Raw genomic sequence first — 21,788 nt, forward strand, 5'->3', positions numbered from 1 at the left:
TCCGGGAAGAAGCGACAGCATCCGATGCAGAAATCCGAAAACTCTGGTATTCAGGCCGGCTGAGGGCTACCTGCAGGCAGATAACCCAAATATGATGACTGCAACAGTTAATACACTCGAAAATCTACATTTATGGTAAGTGTACACAACTGTACTGTCTTCTGTCTCATCCTCAGGGACTGATTCACCCCACTCTCCACAGCCTCAAGCTCACAGCTTGGTTTCTCCATTTCCAGTGATTGCCAGGCTACCTGATATTTCATCCCCTTTTTGCGAGATTCTTCTGGCTTCGCACAAACCTTCCACCAGAAACATCTATTCTAGTAAGTGGACTAGGTTCTCTAGATGGGCCGAAGAACATAACATAGATCCCTTTTCAATGCCTATTCAGAAGATCCTACAGTACCTGACTACCCTATTGCATGTAGAGGAGCTTCAGCATTGACAATTACAATGTATTTAGCAGCTATTGCAAATTTTCACAGTGGAATTGACAATTCATCTATGTCATGTCACACCGACTGTGCAAGACCTTCATGAAAAGAGTATTAAATATTAAACCTCCGGTCAAGCCTCCTATTGAGCCATGGGACTTGACTTTGATGCTTCAGTCATTAACAAGTCCTCCCTTCGAGCCTTCTAACTCATGTGATATAACATTTTTGTCTTGGAAAATTCTGCTTCTAGTACCCCTTACCTCAGCGAGAAGAGTATCTGAGTTGCAGGCCTTGAGTGTCAAAGACCTTACTTGATTTTTCATAGGGAAAGTGTGTCCCTACGCACTGACACCTCCTTTTTGCCCAAGGTCATTTTTGGGTTTTCCATTAATCAATCTGTTGACCTACTGGTTTTCTTTCCTCACTATTCAAATAGAGGGGAATATCTTCTGCATGCCCTCAATGTTCATAGGCGCACAAGGTCAGCTGTGTGGGCTGGGGCAAAAAAGTTCAAACGATGGCATTGGGCCAGAGCACCTCTATACTGATGACATCCTTGCATACTGGTGGGAGGAACTTGAATAACACATTGGGAAATGATAGAGCTCTAGAAGTTGGACTGCCGACATGCATGATATCCCAAATGCGAGGACTGCAACAGTGAACCTGCTCTTAACATCTACATTTATGCTACGTTCCTAATGCATATGTATGTTCTTTTTCCTGTACTGATATTGCACATTATAACTAATACAGAGTCAAAGTAAAGAGCAACTCCCTGTGATAACCGCAAATCACAAAACAGCTCTTCCTTAAATTGGGGCTTTAACGTTTGAGTTTAAATATTCACAACTCATATAAAGACTTTAAAAAGAAAAGGCATATTTTTTCCAGGCAATTCCCATAGCTTACCCACCTACCCTCAGTGTCAGAGGTTGTATACACCTACTGTTTTCAAATTCTGACTGAGATCACTGACTTCGGAGTATGGAGGAAATTCCAAGATTCCTCATTCTTGTCCTTAGTGTATACATTTTAGATTTGCATTTTTACTATCAATATTATGAGGGTTGCAGTATGTTCTTGAAATATGGGTGGGTATCCACAAAGCAAATGCATTTTAGATAAGAATTTGGCTCCCCAAACCTTGCCAAATCTATGTGGCCTTCAAGCCAAAAGGTTTGGGCACCCGTAGTGCAGGCTGTACTCTTTCAGAAGGTAACCTTAAAGTTTGCACTAGTAGGTTGCCACTCTATGAACAAGGTCATTGTGTAGAGTGCCTGAGCAGCAGCTTTTATCACAGGAATGATAGAGATGGGCTTTATAAGCAGACACCTAAGCATGTTTGACCTGGATATGTAGAGTATGAAGTTAAAAATGGAAATGGACAGCACTTCTGTACTTGAAGGTAAATGACACTAGTTGTGGGGAACATAACCATAGTCTGTAGTGGAGCTTAAGTTAAGATTACAAAAGCAGGACAACATTATAACATGCCTTGCTTTGTCACCTACCTTCACTCCTCTGATCTAGCTTGTGCATCAGTAAGAGTTTGTGTTGCTGCCTTTTCAGCTTGCCTAAGCATGGTCCCAACTTGTACTTCAGGCTCTCTGTTAAACAGTGCTTAAGTTGTTCTTCACCTCAGACTGCCTAGAAAGAAGATTGTCCTACCATGAGATCTTAAATGTGTGATAAAAGAACTTGCCTCTGTCTCTAGTCCTTTGCCTATAATGGTTCATTTTCACTTGTCATTTCTGCTTGAGTAATTGTCTGTAGTGGTCACTTGGGTAGAAATCCTTAGTGTTTGTACCGCATCAGAGGAAACACTTGGGTATGCTTTTTTTTTTACTTGCTTTTTATTTTGATTTCATTGCTTTGAATTTGAGTATCCTTTCTGGATTGTTAAATGGGAAGGCTGCAACCTCATCTCTTAACTGACCAATATCATTTTGGCTTATTCCTGAATATTTTCATTTTAAAAGTAGTTCATTAGGCTCTATAAGCACTGTGGTGGAAACACCCTTACTACAACATTGTTTACTCAGGTTTGTCTTGCAGACCTAGCACTTTGTAAGGGGGGCAGTCACAAAAGATGGAAATGAGCAACCAAGGCCAGCTTGCCATTTTTGGAGACTGAATTGGCTAAGCTTACATGAAGGGGCACCATCTGACAGACAAATGAGTGTCTCATCCCTGGCACAAGGGTTCAGGGAAGCATTCTACTTACCAAGACACATGAAAGCACCCTAGTCAAGGAGGAGGCTCTAGGAATTCACCTGGATGACTTGAAAATAGCAGGCCTTTTGCATTTCCTACTGGCCAACAAAGGACAAGAGGAAGCAGTGTATTACAGGAAAAGTTAAAGCCACTGTGGATAGTCCCTACTACAGCTGATCCCTATTTTTCCTCTGAAGGCCACAGAAGGCTAAGCTGGGTTTTTAATTAATGGGTCAGTAAGATGAGGAATTGGACTGATGGAGGGCCATGGTGGTTAGGGCACAAAAAAGCTGTTAGCCTTGGAGTGTAAAAAATGTGCTTGATTTTTTTTTCACTCCTTTACAAGGTTGTTGCAAAGGAAGGTGATGAGACTTGTGTGAAAAGTTCCATGAGTGAGATGGCTGCATATAGTAACGTGTATTTAATATAATCATAGTCATGTCTCTTTAACTAATGTTAGTGCTTTTAACTTTTCCTTTTGTTATACAGCTGCTGGACCTAATCCTGACACTAGATGTATGTTCTGTGGAGAGTACTTTGAGAATAAGAAAGGCCTTTCAAGTCATGCCAGATCCCACCTACGGCAGATGGGTGTGACAGAGTGGTCTGTGAATGGTTCCCCCATAGATACACTGAGAGAGCTGGTAAAGAAAAAGTCAAAAACTCTGCAGTTGAAAAAAGAATCACCAACGATGTCTTCTGATCCTTCAAAGCGCATTTTGGAGGATAGGCCTGGTTCCAAGTCCCCAGTGAAGATTCCTCCAGGTATGACTCTTAGCCCAATAGGTGGGAGAATAATGAAGTCAAACCTCACTATATCATCTGTGAATCGAGAACATTCTTTGACTGCTGTTAGTAAGAAAACGCAGATGGGCTTCATGACACCTATGCCAACTAAGCGACCCATGCTGGATGAACGCTTTTTACAATCTGAACCAAAGCAGAAGAGTTACGTTCAAACAGAGTTGCCATTCAGATCAAAATCAATGTCTCCCGAGAAAATAACTTCACCATGTAAGTGTATGTATTTTGAATCTAATCTTTTTAGTAGTTATTCTGAAGGTACTGTGTATTTTCACTGAGCTGTTTTACTGTTCTTGGTACACACATGCAATTAACCTAAAAGAAGCTGAATAAAATAAGAGAATTTTATGTAGGCAGGTCTAGGTTAACTGACTTCATGCAAAACTGATGAGCAGTCGTAGCTGCCAAAAAAGATCATAAATAGGAAAATGGTAGAAGTCTGTCTTCTGTAGGTTAAAAGCTATTCACACCCCTTTCAAGGACTAAGCCCCCCATACCCCTGTGTAATGTAATCAGTTCCAAGATCACTTTTATTTCAAACACCATTTTAAGGCTTTTAGGGTTTCTATTTAGCTGTTTTCTTTAAGCCACTGTCACTTGATGATCGCTTCATATGTGAACACCTAATTTCTTTTATAAGATGAAGTCCATATGAGATTTTGGCATCAAGGTATTGTCGTGAAAGAAAAAGGGGTAATGATAAAGGGAAGAACAATAATGTGTTTGTGAGGTGTGGGTATGTGGGTTTTTTTGTGTTCTGAAGTATGTTGGAGGCCAGGTTGTAATCTCTCCACTTGGAATTTCAGATTTTCTGTTTGCTAGCTATGTGTGAGGGTAGAGAACAATTCCAAAAAACAATAGTGAGGAGGAGGAATTTAAATATTTGGGGAATAGTTGGGCAACAGTGCTGTTAAAATGGAGGGCAGTGTAGTAGGAACCTGAAGGGCTACAAACATACTCAAAGAATAAAAATTTATCTGACAGCTTGGCAAAATAGGTGAAAAACTAAATTTAAGTTAGTTGGAATGTAAATACACTTATGAATCCAGTGAAAAGAGAGAGGGGCGCATTATTAGCTAATAGAAAAAACAATGTAGTAACATTGTTAGACAAGGGTCATATATTACAGTGGAAAGGATATAGGTTAGCAAACAGTGCAGGATATCAGATTTTGTGGAGTAGCAATTTTAGTGACTAGTGCACTACAGTGTGAAATACAAGAGCAGTTAACTAAGTAGAGTATTTATGTGATAGCCAAGGTTTTACTGGAGACACAAAAGTATCAACAACCTCAGTTTATATTCATTCCAAGCCTAAAATTCTGATGGTTAGGCAGCTTATTGCTTCCATAGTGGCATTTCTTAAAAGGGTGGTCCTGATAGCAGAGGGCTGGAGTATGCTGTCAAGCATGAAAGGTGTCCAGGACTGGCCAAGATGAAAGAAACTGTATCATGGGTGGAATAACTATTTAAGCAGTACATGAGTGGTATTGGTCTAAGGAACTTGTGACCAGGCATATCCAACAACTGGAACATCTTCACTAAAAGAATACCGGGTGCAAGTAAAATGTCATATGCAGACCGCCTCAAGGCCCTATCCCTGTATTCTGTCTCCTACAGGCTTTTGAGGGGGAGATCTATGCTGGCATACAGGGCGTTGTCAGACCCCACTCTGATGGACCTTCTACGTATCTACAAAACAAACAGCACCAGAATTACCCATTCTAAAGACTTGAACTTTGCCTGTGATATAAATAGGACCTGCTAGAGAGATAATTATGTATCCCAGAGACTACCCCGTCTATGGAACAGGCTCCCCTTCCATGTGAAGCAGTTCCTCCCTAAACCAATTCAAGTGCAACTTGAACAATTAGATGGGAAAGTGGAAATTCATCTTTGGTTTGGCACCTTTCTCTCTAATCGACGCAGGTAACCTGTAAGTGGTTAATCTCCCAAGTGCATGCTTACACTTAACAAGGGTATCGGAACTTGTCAGAGGTTTGGGATGGATAACTAGGCTTAAAAAAGCCCTTGTGGTCATTAGTCTAGTAGACACCCTATGAAGGATATACCTAGTCATTGAAATACAAAACTTGGTCTTGACTCAGCAGAATGTTTATAAAGGAGCAGTAGTTCCTGGTGGGTAGATTGAGCCCCCGGCATCCTTGCAGATATCCGATTGTATACTGCTTTCATTTTGAGTCTGGAAAGGAGAAAGGCTTTGGCAGTTTCGCACATATCTGTTAGAGAATCATAAGTTCAAGATTTGGATGACATTTTATATAAGATGTCCTTCCTTATCATTGTTGCATTATTCCTTAATAAAGGTGTATCTTGCTGAGGATAGCTGAACGTCCTGGTAGTATATCAAAGCCTTAGCTCCTTCCAGGTGCCATATGTTAAGACGCATGTCCTTCATTTAAGGCTTAAGGTTCATAAGAGACATACGAGCAGCTAATCCATAGAACTTGTTGCCAGTCGAAGTAGTTGAATTTTGAATTCAGTCTGCAAGTAGTTTGTAACATTGCATCAGCTGCCAAGTCTTAGACAAGTCCTTTCATTCCCTTTTTGTTGCATTACCTTTTACATGCCCTCCAGGATGGGAAAATGAGAATGTGAGAGGCATATTCCCCATAAAGACATTGAAGTGCCTTTTCTGTCTGCTACCTTTAGTACATACTCTGTGAGAAATTTGTCCGGCTTTAGTACCACAGACCTTGTGTAGCAGTCTCTTCACTTTTGATATGTTTAAAGAACCAGAGTCTAAGGCTGTTAGCTTGGAGAACCATAGCTTTTGAGTCCACCCACCCAGACGTTCTGCCTCCACTTAAGTTTAAAAAGCTGCATATTGAGCTTTCTGCTGTCCCTCCACTTCCACACATCTCTTTTGGGTTGCCACAGATGGTCCAGTTCTGATGCCATCCCCCTATGTCATGACCTGTTTAGAGGCAGACATGGGGCCTGCCTACCTGCATGTCTGCTGAGGTTGTGATTACATCTGCTAAAGATGAACAGGGGGAAATGTGGTTGATTATTTTGGAGGGGCCTAGTGGGATTCCCCAGATTCTTGTTAGGCAAGAAGTTCCTGGTTCCTTTATTGATTTCAAGTCAAGGGTCTAACCTTCTTGGCTTCTCAGGACTGGCGTTCCTTTGAAAAAGAAGCAAAAAAACTAGACGCGACTCCTAAGGCTAAGGAACCATGCAGAGAATGTCAGGATTTCATTCAGGGTAATTTCAAAGCTCTTATGATTTTAATGCCACCTCAAGGTTTATCTGTTCCTTCCTCTGCTCCCTTGTCTTTTACACCTTTTAAACAGCTTCATGATTCTGATTCCTTTGAGGCTGTGGATTTAGATTCTAGGAAGAGGAGTCCTTGACTTACTTTTCTCAGATGCATTACCTTCTTACCTTAGGGTCTGAGGAAGAAGATTCCCTTTCCCCCAATTTCCCTATTGAGAAATTCTTTCGGTGGCCCTTTTTTTCATACGATGGAACATTTTAAATGTGATTGTTCCCAAATTTCTGATGTCCAAAGGAGGTGTTATGACCTCCTGCAGATAAACTTGCCTCAGACTTGGTGTTGGATGCCCTTTTAGACGCATTTTATTCCGTTTCCAAAGCTCCTGATTCCCAGCCTCCTGCTTCAGTGAAACCTGACAGGTTCTATAAAGTGGCTGAGGCTCAAACATTTTCATCCAAAAGCCCTTATTCTGACCCTGCAGTGATTTCTGTGGTTACTGATGAGCCTTCTAAGTTACTGTGCTCTACCAGACTTTTACTATCAAAAAAGGGCAGTAGGGGCATGGACAGGTATGGCAAAAGGCGTATACCTTTTCCACCTCAGCTTTTAGGTAAGTAAATTACCAGACCCATGTAACCAGGTTTGTGTTCGCTGTTTTCAGACTTGAGGGTGTTCTGCCTGGTATGCCTGATTCAGAAACTAAGTCCTCTGCCATTTCCCTTTTTGAGCTCTGCTTCCTAGGTAGATCTGATGTCATTTTTATTTGTCCCTCAACTGACTGTGTCCGATCTGACCCTCGGATCTAACTCTGCTGCTTTTCTCTCTAATCTAGCATCTGACACTCGAGCTCCTCCCTTTACCCATAATTCTCCTGACCACCACATTACCTCAGATTTTATTTGCTGCTCTAAAGATTTGGTTGGGATTGCATTTTCTCCAGCTCAACAGTTTTGTAAATTGGGAATAGTGAGTAAAAACTTTTGAGTTTAACTTAATCTTCCTTATCTTTTATAGCCTTCTCTTTACAGCTAAGCTAGTTTTATTGCTTTTTATAACTTCACCATCCTTTGGTATTGTTTACCATAGCTTTCCTTTTTCCTTTACCCTCTCTGTAAGGTAGTATTATTACCATTGTTGGTATAACACTCCCTTTTCTCTTTTCTGTGTGTGTGTGTGTCTGTGTGTCTGTGTGTGTGTATAGATATATAAATATATATAGATATACACACACAAAAATCTATCTTCTCTTTTTTGACAGAATTTTTGCCTTTAGGTGTACTTCATAACAATGGCTGAAAATCCCACTGAATTTAAGTGCACTTCCAGTGGGCACAAGTTACCTAACTCTGATACCCACAGGGAGTGCGTTTATTGTTTAGGCCCTGTTCATCTGGATACTGCTTGTAATATTTGTGCTGGTTTCAGTGCCAGAGCCATCGGTGATCAACATAACAATTTAGCCTTATTCCTGCTTCTGTGCCACCTTCTACTGTGTCTGGTTCAGGGGCTCAAACTCCCTTTCAGAAATAAAAATTCCACAGTCCAGGGAGCCCAAAAAACTCTTGTATTAGATCTCCCCAAGTCTGTTCCAATATTCCATTATTGGAGCCTCTAGCTAAGATCACCAAATGCTCTGATCTGAAATTGTCAGGTCTGACATCTCAGTCTCCTCTGCTCCAAAGCCCTCCTTTTTCTCCGGAGCCAGTGTCTCCAAGACTAAGGTCTCCTTTTCTGCAAGCGACCCCAAGAAAGTATTTTCAACCTCCTTACACTTCCTCTTCATCAGGTCCTCCCAAAGTCTTTCCGAAGCAGAGGTGGATAGAATGATGAGAATTCTTCAGAACACAGATCAGGATGGGGGTCTTGCTGGCTCTGGCTCCCATCACATCCATGAGCCTTAAACCTCCCTCACATACCATCATTTCTCCTTTTCTGATCCAGTCTTCTGTTTCAGAGCCCTTGTATCTGAGACCTCCAAGAGTCGAACTGTCTGATCCAAAGATAACCTTATCTTTGACTCCCAACGACCTCCCTGAACCAACTCCCCTGGAGCAGTAAGCATCTCTGAGCCGAAGCATCAGATTTGAGGGGGGTGAAGTCTACTCCGAAGTGTTTGGAGCTGTTGCTTCCCCTCAAGGCCTCTGCGATGGACAGCTTGGCTAGGGGAGGAGAGTCGAGGAGGCCCCTGGTTTGTCTGATCCAAGCGTCTCAGTTCCTGTCAGATTGGCTTCTGCTTCTCCTGATCCCTCTGCCTTCAAGTTGGGGAAAGAGGGTCTTTCACCCGAGAGCTGTTTCAACTCTTGCCTCTTCTGATCCAGTCCTTGTTCCAATTTCAGATCCTGTTTGATTCTCTTCATCTTATCCACAGGGCTTCCAGGCATTCCAGTTAGGGCACTTCCCACCTCTTTCAATACCTCTTCTGAGCACCCCACTGAAGAGGTTCCCTGAAAGAGGTTGTGCAAAAGGAGGCACTTGGGTTCCCCTCAGGAATCCTTGAGAGAAGACACTGATTTTGAGGAAAGGGAAGGGTCCCCTTGATCTCCACCAGAAGATGTCTCCTTCAGAGACGTTCTAGAAATCCTGTGCCAAAAAGGTGGTTGATTTTCCCAGATCCCTTCCCAGGAGGAGTCTGTGTTCCTAGAAGCCTTCAGGTCTGGCCCATCTACATCTTGGGTGATCCCCCTCAGCAGATGAGCTTATAGATCTTGTCTCCTGCCAGGCATGGAAGGAACTTGACAGTGTAAAACTGATTTCCTAGGTGTCTGGATTAGATTCTTGGAGCACCTTATGACATTATTGGAGTAAAGGAATCCCCATAGACAACCATGGTTGTTGTGGCAGCCACAAGAAGAGAGCTCCTCTGTCCATCCCCCTAATAGATATTCTAGGGTGTTGGACAGGTATAGAAAGCGAGTTTATGCCTCAGTGACCTTTGCCTTACAGTCGCTAAACTACCTGGCACATTTTACTAGATTACAGAGTGACTTAATTATGGAACACTCTAACTTTACCCGTGGGTCCATGTCTGTTGAGGAAGAAAAGGCTTAATCCTCATTATTGGCCACCTTACAGTCTATATGGAATGCCTCCATAGGTTAATTTCTCATTCAGCTGACTGTTCCTCACAGGACACTGGTTTAGGCGTAGCCATTGGTAGATGTACCTGGATGTGATTGTGTGATTTTGTGGAACCTTAAATGCATCATTCATTAATGCTCCCTTTAATGAATCTTCTCTGTTTTGGGCCCACCATTAGAGAAAGAGACTCCTGCAGTAAGATGGAAAAGCCTCGTCTGCTGTGGGAATCTGTTTTTCTACCCCGCAAAGACCTTTTTCTACAAATCAACGAGGTGTTAAGATGTGGTTCTGGAAATCCCAAGGACCTTTTCAAGAATCACACTGAGATTTTCTTCCAGAGACAGAGGAGGAAGTAATAACAATGGAGGATACCGCCCACGAGGCAGTGGAGGCTGCAAAACCAAGTGTTCCGAGATTAATTTTCAGACGGACCCTTTCAGTGCTCCTGAAGGACTGCCCGACTGGTCTTCTCTGGAGACACTCAAGGGGATTCTTGTCTTTTCAGCTAAAAATATGGGTAGCCATCACAAAAGATACGTGAGTGCAAAGAATTGTATCCAGAGGATATTTATTTCCCTTTTTGCAAGTTCCCTCAATGAAAAGAAAACTTCTTCCCTATGTTTCTCCCAGTTAGTGGGAGTTAGCAGTTCTGGAAGTTCAAAAACTGCTAGACAAGAGTCATCCAATAGGTCCCACCAGACCAAAGAGGATCCAGTTTTTATTCAAGGTTCTTTTTAGTGCCAAGGAAAACAGGGAACCTCAGACCTATCCTCGGTCTGTTATCTGAACCAGTTTGTAAAAAAAAAAAACTCCCTAGTTCTGGATGGTCACTGTTCAGTCCATTCTGCCTCTGTTACACATGGACGACTGGATGTGCTCTGTAGAACTTCAGGATGTGTACTATCACATCAAAATGAGCAGATGCTCTCAAAGATACCCTACGCTTCAAGCTGGGAGCTAGCCATTATCAGTTCAGAGCCCTGCTCTTTGGTCTCACCACAGCCCCCCAGGGTGTTCAAATACATGGCAGTGGTAGCAGCCCATCTAAGACTGCATGGATTCAGGGTGTTTCCTTATTCAGATAGCTGGCTCCTCACCGCATCAACCAAGCATCTCTTAGAAAAAGACAGTGATTACTTCAGTTATACCAATCCCAGAGAATCACCATCAGTCTTTCATAATCCCATTTGCAGCCAGTTCAAGTCTTGGAATTTATAGGTGGTCATCTAGATACAGTCAGTGGTCTTGCTGTGTTAACCACAAACCAGAATACTTGCTTTGAGATCACATGTCAGACAGGTTCTTTTTCACCACTGTCCCTTGTCAAAACTGATTCTCAATTCCCTAGGATTGGCAGCTGCTGCAGTTACCTTGATACCTACTGTTCATTTTCATATGCAAATCCTCTAGTGGACTGTGGCAGTACAGTGGTCCTTTGTTTGACTGCCTTTGCAACATTGGTTAAAATTACCTCCGGTTTGCAAGGACTCCCTGCTGTGGTAGATTCAAGCCAACGGGAGTTGTCATGAACATCCTTTTATTCTTCCTCCCCCAAATGCCACGGTGACCATGGCTACCTCCCAACTGGGGTGGTGGGGGAATTTCTTGATATGGCCTATTCAAGGCACATGGTCCCCAGAAGAGATCAAATTGCATGCAAATGTCTTGGAGCTGAGAACGGTTCTTTTAGCACTGCAGGCCTTTCAGACCTCTCTTCCTCTAGGGATGGTTGCTATCCAGATGAACAGTATGTCAGTAGTTTGGTACCTCGGCAAACGAGGAGGAACCGGATCTTACTGCCTTTGCTAACAAGCAGTGAAAGTTTGGCAGTGGGCAATCACCTCTATCCACTTTCTTATAGTGATGCACATACCAGGGAAATCCAACGCTCTAGCAGGCAAGGTCAGCAAAACTGTCCTGATGCCTCACAAGTGGGGTGTCAGTCAATCGGTGGTGAACATGATCCTCCACAAATGGGATTAACCTTGCTTCAATCTATTCTCCTCTTCCCTCAACAACAAATGCAGCAGGTTCTTTGCCCTAATTTCCCCTCAGGGACAGTCACTGAGAGATGCTGTAGTCCACTTTTGTCCCTCCGGTCTTCTTTATGTTTATCATCCAAATTCCTTCAGAAAGCCTGTGGTTGAAGAGCAAGGTGTAATCCTCATTGTCCCCTTTTGGCCTCGGCAAGTGCATTTCCCCTTTCTGTGGTTTCATCTACTAAGTCCTCCTTGCACACTGGACCCCAGTCCAGATCTCCATTCATATCCTTTGGGGATGACTCATCTGAACATTGCAGCCCTCAGTTTGACCACGTGGTTTCTCCAATTCATAGGTTCATAGGTAAGTACTAGGCCATCTGCCTGAAGACATTTATAAGCCTAGCCAGAATGTGTTGGCTTTCACTGTCCCCTTAGATTAGTTCCCTGTGCCTCTGTCCAGCAGAGCCACTGAAGTGATCCCCGGGGTAAACTTTGTTTCCCATTCACTTGTCAAGGTTTCTCGGAGTGCTAGCAAGGAGCTCTGCCTAATGTAGATTGGAATCTTGTTCCAAAGTATGGGGAGTCTCTGAGACAGGAGTCTAGCCCTCCAGCACGTCCTATTTATTGTTGCGGTGGGGTTTAGATCCCTAGAGCGTGTGGCTCGAGGGGATAAAGTTTTCTTTAGGTGGAGCATGTCCATCAATTCTGGGTTGGACATGGCCTTATATGTCAGGCAAAGATCACCTCTGAGCAGGCGGTATGCAACCGAGTACAGCTGGAGTTTCTTCAGTCGAGCTGCGTAGGGCATCTGTTTGAGGCCAGTGATCCTCTTGGTGAGGTACATCTGTGGTCTTTCCAGCAGTTGCAGGTGTCTTGAAGGTACATCCCAAATGGGGCATTGTACTCTATGATGGGTCTGATGAGTAGAGGGGCACAATGACCTCTCTTGTTCTGGATCCAAACCCTTTTGTGATTAGGTGGGCCACATAGAAGGATTTTCTAACCACTTTGGTAATGTGATTATCAAAGGTGAGATTACGATCTACTTGGGTCTCCAGATCCCTTATTACATTTTCCGCATTTAGGGGACTACCACCTATGTGGTAGTTTGTGGGTACTTTATTTCCAAAGGGAATAAGTATGCACTTTTTGGCATTTAGCTTGAGGCCATGATTTTGACACCAGGTATCTGTTTTAGAGAGACTCTTTTGGAGGGTGTGTGCGTCAGCCGGTGAGTCAATTATAGCTCCTAGTTTGCAGTCATCTGTGAACCATAGTCCTCCTGTGCTTGTCTGTACCTCTGACAACTATATGCTGAATAGGAGGGGTCCTAGGACTGAGCCCTGGGGAACGCCACTTGTAACAGGTTTAGAGTCTGACCTAGCTCCCGCAACTCTCACCATGTGGGTTCTGTCCGTGAGCCAGTTGGCAACCCATCTTGTGACATAGGGGTGTATGTTCAGGCTAGTGAGCTTGTCTATAATACCAGAGTGGGCAATGGTGTTGAAGGCCTTTGCGAGGTGTATTTAGGCTGTGTACCACCTTTCCCTCTCCCTTCCAGTGATGGCTAGACATTCCAGGCTTTCCTCTCCTGTTAGCCAAATTTTATTTTCATCTCAGAAGCCCTCTACAGGGAAAATTTATAAAAGTAAAGGGCAAAGTTGTTTTTTGGGGGGGCTCAGCATAGAGCTGGGTTCTTTCACCGCTCAAATTCTTGCTGTATTAGATTTTTCTTGCCTCTTTTTTTCAAGGTGGTGTGAGTTTCTCCATCATCGAAGTTCAGCTGGCAGCCATCTCTAACTTCCACATTTAAGATAATGTTCCCTCTTTAGCTTCATCCAAATTATGTAAGGCATTTCTTAAAGGTACCTTTTTACTTAGAATAAATAGTCAGAAGACCCACCACAGACAGGAATGCCGATTCCACAAATGCTGAATAATGCAAGGCAATTAGTCCAAGGTAAAAAAAAAAAGCCACAAATTTATTCCACCAAAAAACACACGAAAAACAGTAGGTTAAGTGCTTTCACTCAGTCAATACCGAGCTTCCTCAGGACAAAAAAATCAGTTCAGTAACCACTTTAAATAGTAACAATTCATCACATGTCCCATCTTGTCAACCAATAAAAAATAGTAAAACACTTGAAATTGGTTACACAATTCATGATGTTAAAAATATATACATTAAAAACACTCTCCCCGTTCTGCAAAATAATACATCCTGTACAAGTTAATCAAAAGGCCATCAGTTGTTAAACCACCTTTCTAAGGGCGTATAGATCTAATTAATAATTTATTTAGAGATCATAACATAAACTAAAATAAAATAAAATAGCCACAAAACTATCTAATGGCAGCCAATAAACCCGCCAAGTAGTTATTATTATTCTAGTTTATAATCGGGCAGCCCTTAATTTTAAAACACTTTTTTAATTTTATTAATTAGATCTATACGCCCTTACAAAGGTGGTTTAACAACTGACTGCCTTTTGATGAACTAATACAGGATGTATTATTTTGCAGAAAGGGGCGAGGGGATTGTTTTTAATGTATATATTTTTAACATCATGAATTGTGTAACCAATTTCAAGTGTTTTACTATTTTTTATTGGTTAGAAAAAATAAAAGTAATCCCAGTGTCCAGCAACTATAACACAAAAACGTCACCGGATGGTAGCAGAAACACACCAGGAATCTGGAAACTGTGCTAGAGACAAAGTTCATTTATTTGTTACACGCAATAAGGTTGAACGCTTTCTTCAGAATACAACTGACTTCATCAGAACACTTACTACTATAACCCATTGACTTAAATACATATTACCCCACAGAAAAAAATTTTCTGTATTTGACTGAGTGAAAGTGCTTAACCTACTGTTTTTCATGTGTTTTTTGGTGGAGTAAATTTGTGGCTTTTTTTTTTTTTTTTTTTTTTTACCTTGGACTAATTGCCTTGCATTTCAGCATTTGTGGAATCGGCATTCCTGTCTGTGGTGGGTCTGACTATTTATTTTTTCTTGGTTGGAGACTCTTGTTTCATTATTCGTGACTGTTTTTTTGACCCTCATGGCAGAAGGAGCGGATTCCGAAAAATTCTTAGAAACACCAGTTATTTTGAAAGATAATGTGAACGGGTCGGATAATTCACCAGTCACCAGAGGTGAATTCCAGCGGGTTCTGACACTTTTAACTCAATTAACTGAATCAATTCGGGAACAGAACATTGAAGGAAGTTTTCTGTTCCCTGGCAACCAACAACAGTTAATTGAGGGTCAGAGGTCACGTAACAAACAGATGACTTCTATCCCTCATAACTCCACGGACGACGAGGAACCGTTGGATCCAACAGACGGTAATGGGCATTCCAATTCACCGTCTAAGAGACCAGGGTTGAATAGAGTGGCGCAGATGGTCCAAACGGACAACAACACTTGTGCTTTCAATTTTGACTCTTGGGCTTCTAAGCGTTTCATTTTTAATGAAGGTACTGTACCTAGCCTTTACAATAACTTGGATGATAACTTCAATGATTTCAAAGAGAAGTTATACGCATTTAAAACGAACCAATTGAAAATTGACTATCTTAGAGAATGTGTGCAAGTAAATAGAGTGCCGAAAGGGCTCCATGTTTTTAAGTTTCCGAACAATGTCAGACCTGGGACTCTACTTTTTCAGCAACTGTGTGAGGTTTGCAGCAGGACTGGTATTGAGGTCCTGAATTTAATGATTCGTGATTATGACAGCAGGGCTGAAATTTTGTTCAAGGACCTTAATAATGTATATCATAAAATTGTGAATGACAGTATGTTTAATAGTTTAAAAAGGAATTATGACAAAGTATTTAAGGACATAGACCAATTCTGTTTGAAGGTTGTGAACAGAAAATTCAGAGAACTAGAGAGGGATTTGATGGAATACAAGGAAGGAAGGGCTTACCCGATTCCCAAATATTCTATATCTTCTAACAAGGTTGATAATGTGTTTTCGGACAGGGCGGATGAATTTCATAGCAATAATAGCTACAACAATCAAGAAGGGGGTCCACCAGTTCTGAGAAGTGAAAGGTTAGCAGAAAAAGAAGGGAAACAATCATTTCAGGATTTTCAGTATTCCGGGGAGGGGAGGGAGGTACTTGAACAGAGGGTGGGACAGTCCTCTGAATTATGTGAAATGTTCACACCAATTGATGTTGCAGAGTTTGATGATGAAAGAGAAATGGTTAACAAGATTATTTGGAGAAAAGGGAATTTTACTATTTTCAATTTTACTGATTTAATACCTACGGATGTGTATTTCGATGTTTTCTCTAAAGGGTTCCAATTTGTCCCCTCCCGTCCTGGGGTAGTGGCAAACACCTTGATTGATCCAAAATTATTTATTAGCTAAATTTAAATATATTTTTCAAAGGGCAGCCAGGCACCAGCCATGAACTTAAAAGGAAGAGTGCATTCAACCCTCCCACCCATCCATCCCTTAAAGTTTTTGAAGCACTAGCTGAGAGGGATATTCGACAAGTTGTATCTAATAGTAACCATTTGCAGGCTGATCATTTTAATAAAGAAGAAAAGAATTTAATAGATCTTCTGAATCAGGAGAGATGTAGAATTATGAAGCCAGATAAGGGAGGTGGGGTTGTGTTAATGTACACAGTTGACTATGAGATGCATCTTCACAATTTATTGCAGGATTTGGAACATTACGGGGTAGTATCCCGGAATGAGATTAATATAGCGTATGCAAAAATTGGATATTATTTATTTGATAATTTATTGCAAGGTAGCATCGATGAATGGCTGTACAATTATTTGCAAGTAGAAAAACCCAAAATTCCTATTATTTTCGGAATACCAAAGACCCACCAAGGTATTGATTCGATTAAGTTTAGACCCATAGTGTCAGGGGCAGGGGGTGTTACTAAACCGTTAGGGAAATATGTTGACTTTATGGTTAAGAAATTTGTAGCATCCATTTCACATATTAACAAAGATTCCTGGGATTTTTTGAAAGGTATTGACCAAGGGAAATTTGGGACAGACATTTTGATGGTCACTATTGATATAGTGGAACTGTTCCCAAGTATCCCACACAATGTTGGGCTTGAATGGTTTGGTGATGCTTTAGTTTATGAATCTGGTTTGGATAGTAACACTATCAATTTAATTCTTGAATTTACTGAAACTGTTTTAAAAAGTAATATTTATTTATTTTAACGGGGAATTTTATCATCAAAAGAAAGGAGTTGCTATGGGGGCTCCTTGTGCCCCTTTGTATGCTAATTGTGTTCTATACCACTGGGAGCAGAAATTTGTTTTAAAGACTGAATGGTCTAAGTACATCACCTATTATACCAGATACCTTGACGATATATGCTTATTATGGAGTGGGTCAAGGGAGAAGTTGGATGAATTTTTAAGTTACATTAATAACACCACTGAATTCCTGGTTTTTACACACATTAATGAACATCAGTTGAATTATTTGGATGTGACCTTGTACAAAAAGACTACAACAACCACTGTTTTCAATCTAAGATATTCAGAAAAACAACGTTTTCAAACTTGTATCTACATTTTAAGAGTGGCCATCCATTTTTTCAAAAAAAAGGGTATTGTGAAGGGCCAAAATATTAGGGCTTCCAGGATGTCTAGTCTTATGGAAGTCTTTCTGGATGAGGTTAAATTTGAGTGGATTATTTGAAGAATAAGGGTATCCAAGGAACCTCGTTGAGAGTATGGCAGCTGAAGTTATTGCAAATAGGAACTCAAAATTCTTTCCTCTGTTAGGGACTGGAAAAATGAACATGGTCAATACATTACCAAATACAGGGGATTTTAGAAGTTATTTTATACATACCTTTTCATCCACCTCCAATGATGAAGGAATTATTTTAAAACATTGGCCAATATTGACCCGTAATGATGAAATCAAAGAATTCATCCCCATAAACCCACATTTTGTTAGGAAGAGGGACGTGAATTTGAAGGATCTATTGGAAAGGAGGGCTGTTACAAAATTAACGACGGATAGATCCAAACTTGGTACATACAAATGCGGTGCTTGCCAACAATGTAGTTTTAGATCAATCAAGGAACAGTTTTTATCCCTTCAAGAAAATGCAAACATAAATCTACCAAATATTTTAATTGTGGGACTTAAAGGGGTTGTTTATTTGGGAATCTGTATGACATGTAATAGTTTTTGTCAGTAAAATGGAGAGGCAGTTAAGAAAAAGGGTGTATGAGCACATGTATGAAGTCTCCAAAGGTAAGGATACTAATGTTTTTTACAAGCATTCCCAGTTTTGTGACAACATGAAAGTTACATTTTTGGTTTTGGAACAGGTGACCCCGGATTTTCGTGGGGGCAACTGGGAGTCAAGATTGGAGTGCAAAGAGCTGCTTTGGCAACTCAGGTTAGATGCAGGGAGAGCCCCAGGCTTAAACGACAATATAAGCATTAGAAGTGTTTTAAAATTAAGGGCTGCCCGTTTATAAACTAGAATAATAACTACTTGGCGGGCTTATTGGCTGCCATTAGATAGCTTTCTGGCTATTTTATTTTAGTTTAGTTTATGATCTCTAAATAAATTATTAATTAGATCTATACGCCCTTAGAAAGGTGGTTTAACAACTGACTGCCTTTTGATGAACTAATACAGGATGTATTATTTTGCAGAAAGGGGCGAGGGGATTGTTTTTAATGTATATATTTTTAACATCATGAATTGTGTAACCAATTTCAAGTGTTTTACTATTTTTTATTGGTTGACAAGATGGGACGTGATGAATTGTTACTATTTAAAGTGGTTACTGAACTGATTTTTTTGTTCTGAGGAAGCTCTGTATCGACTGAGTGAAAGCGCTTAACCTACTGTTTTTCATGTGTTTTTTGGTGGAATAAATTTGTGGCTTTTTTTACCTTGGACTAATTGCCTTGCATTATTCAGCATTTGTGGAATCGGCATTCCCGTCTGTGGTGGGTCTGACTATTTTTTTCTTGGTTGGAGACTCTTGTTTCATTATTCATGATCTTTTAATTAGACTTCTGATAAAGGATCCCACTCCGCCTTGGGTTCTCACTGTTGTATTAGAGAGTTTAGTACAGTCACCCTTTGAGCCCCCAGCTAAAGCAGTTCTCAAATTTCTTTCTTGGAAAAGTTCTTTCTTTTGGCTATAACTTCTGCGAGGTGAGTCTCTGAAGTCCAAGCACACATTTCAAAACCCCCTTATTTGATTTTTCATAAGGATAAGGTTACCTTAAATACTAATCCTTCCTTTTTACCATAAGTTGCCTCAGAAGCAAACATCAATCAAGTCATCAACTTGTCAGTTTTCTTTCCTAAATTTGACAGTAAATGAGAATACATGCTTCACCTTTTAGATGTGCATAGGCAACTTTGTTTCCAGCTCCAAAGGACAAAAGATTTTAGAAAAATTGATCAGTTTGTTTCATTTGCCAAAAACCAACTGCGAAAACTGGTACCAAAAACTGTTGGCCAAATGGATACCAGATTGTATTTCTCATGTTTACTCTCTCGAAATTTAAACTTGCCAAGGCAACCAAAAGTATACTCAACTAGGTCAATGGCTACATCACCTGCTTTTTGGACCAGAGCTTCCATTGATAACTGTGCAGCTGCCACTTGGTCTCATGCTCATATCTTACAAGTTGGATATAATCTCCAGAAACAGGGCTGCATTCAGTTCTGCGGTTCACTGGAACATACTTCCATGAGGGCCTCCCAGAGATAATGTAGCTGGGGACTCTGTTACATTCGTTGAGGAATGAATGCAAATGACATCAGATAATAAAAGTTACATGCTCACCATAACTGTGCATCTGTGCTGTCCATTTTCATTCTTCAATGTCTGAAACACTGAAGCCCCTAAACAGTGGTATACAATGTGAAACAAATGAAATGAACCACTGAAGGAAAAGAGAACCTCCACACCAAAAAAAGTTATAACCTTTATCTGCAAAGACGCATATAATACCACAAACTCTTAAGCACTTTCGACCATAACAAAGTGTTCGTCATCAGAACACTCAGTACAAAAAGAAGCACTTTTATGTAATCACATAATCATGTCACTGAATTAATTAAAACTTCTATAACCACTCCTTAAAAAAGGAGCTCCATACATATTTAAAGGAACATATACATAGCCAATAATCTACAATGATCATGTATACTTGTCATGCTGAAATTTTGTGTTTAAGTACTATACAATTCACATGGTTGTTTAACCCAGGCACATTATATGCATTTAAAAGAATCTGCATTTTTAATTCTTTTAAAATCTAACTCAATTTCTTTGTCCCATTAAAATCACTGGGTAACAAAAATCAATCACTTCAAAAATATATATGTATTTCTTGTTTTTGTTGCATTCTAAATAATGCTTTGCTAAGGCATTGTCTGTGTTTCCCATTCTAATGGCATATAAATGCTCATATGTCCTTTTCTTAAGTTCCCTACTGGTTTTTCCTATGCAAAATGAGAAACAGAAACTACACTGGGTTAAAAATGACAAAGGTGGAATCACAAGTGAATTTCCCCAGAACTTGCCACCCCTTTTTACTTGAATAAACTTCAAAAGAAGACCCTTCTCCTATAGAATTACAAAAATTGCACTTGTAACATTTAAAAGTGCCCCTTGTTCCCCTGCCTCATTCCTGTGATTTCATTCCAAAAAAAATCTTTGAAATGTCTTCCTCTTTTGTTGATGAACAAAGGGGACAGTCCTATTAGTGTTTTTAAATCATTATTGGATTCTACAATGGGAAACGCAGACAATGCCTTAGCAAACCATGTCAGTTATAAAGTAGTACTTAACAGAAAATTTCAGCATGACAAGTGTAAATGAGCATTGCAGATTATTGGCTATGTATATGTTCCTTTAAGTATGTATGGAACTCCTTTTTTAAGGAGTTGTTACAGATGTTTTTATTGGTCCAATGACATGATTTATGTGATTATTTAAAGGTGGTGCTTTTTGTATTGAGTGTTCTGATGAAGACTGTTGTGTTACAATCGAAAGCACTTAACAGTTTGTGGAATTATATGTGCCTTTGCAGATAAAGGCTATACATTGTTTTAGTATGGTGGTTTTCTCTCTCATTCGGTGGTTCATTTCATTCATTTTCATTCTTCCTTAACTTTCCCCCTATCCATGTCTTTGGGAGTGACCTGTTGATTTTTTTTGTTGGGAACTACAGATGTCCTTCTATTCATCTGTTGCAGTATTCCTGACATAAGGGAGTTGCTTGCCAAGATGACGACCCAACATTGGCCAGTATATCAGTCGTCTTCTACCTAGGGTGCACGGTATATCTGACGTAGGCCACTAGCAGACATCGGCCATAAAAGATGTACATGTGCACCACTGTCAGAACTTCTTTGCCACGGCAGTCAGATCGCCAGTCCCAAACATTGCTCTGCTGCCGGAATCGCTTGCTAAACTAAGATAAGTGCACTGTTGGGGAGATCTTTTTTGTCTTTTTCTGCTACCTTGTCTTGTTGAGGTCAATGTCATCCAGGAACGGCAGATGCGACTGTGGAAGACAAATTCCACATAGGGATAGTCATTCCCAGTGCCTCTTTTGCCTCAGGCCCCAGCATGACCACAAAAACTGCACCATTTGTCAATCTTGTGTAACTACGACCCTCTGAAATCAGTTATCCTCCACATGATCTACCAAGAAAACCAATCGCTTAAGCTTTTAGCCAGGAGCACAGTGGAGTCCTCCTTGGACCTGATGAGAGTCTGCTAAGTGCAAGCCCAAAAACCATAGGCCAGAAGCCAAAGCTGCTGCGCCTCTCAATTCAGACATCTCTCCCAAAGCACATGAGAGCTCAGAGAAGCACGCTGCCATGGATCTGGATCCACAGGCCACCTAGGTACCGGATATATGCAAGTCCAAAGAGGCAACTCAGACAAACTTTCATTGTCCAGGGGAACCCGGGCTTATGGTGTCCAAAGGCTCTAGGGAGATTACTCAAAGCGTTTACGAAGGACATCAACTCAGG

At 40.9% G+C, this 21,788-nt stretch overlaps 1 protein-coding gene across 5 annotated transcripts in view; it reads left to right on the forward strand.

The window, feature by feature from the left end:
- The window catches only part of WIZ (WIZ zinc finger), a 3,168,750-nt gene that overhangs the window by 2,723,791 nt on the left and 423,171 nt on the right, over positions 1–21,788 (forward strand). For 4 of the 5 annotated variants that reach the window (XM_044084420.1, XM_044084417.1, XM_044084416.1 and 1 more), the window contains one exon: positions 3,144–3,674. In XM_044084420.1, the coding sequence (XP_043940355.1) occupies positions 3,144–3,674 (531 nt within the window). The remainder of the gene's footprint in view (positions 1–3,143; positions 3,675–21,788) is intronic. The other variant, XM_044084419.1, reaches the window with a different exon arrangement.

The sequence above is a fragment of the Protopterus annectens genome, chromosome 9.part0, assembly GCF_019279795.1.
Source record: "Protopterus annectens isolate FY-2018-M chromosome 9.part0, PAN1.0, whole genome shotgun sequence".
NCBI classification, from domain to species: domain Eukaryota; kingdom Metazoa; phylum Chordata; order Ceratodontiformes; family Protopteridae; genus Protopterus; species Protopterus annectens.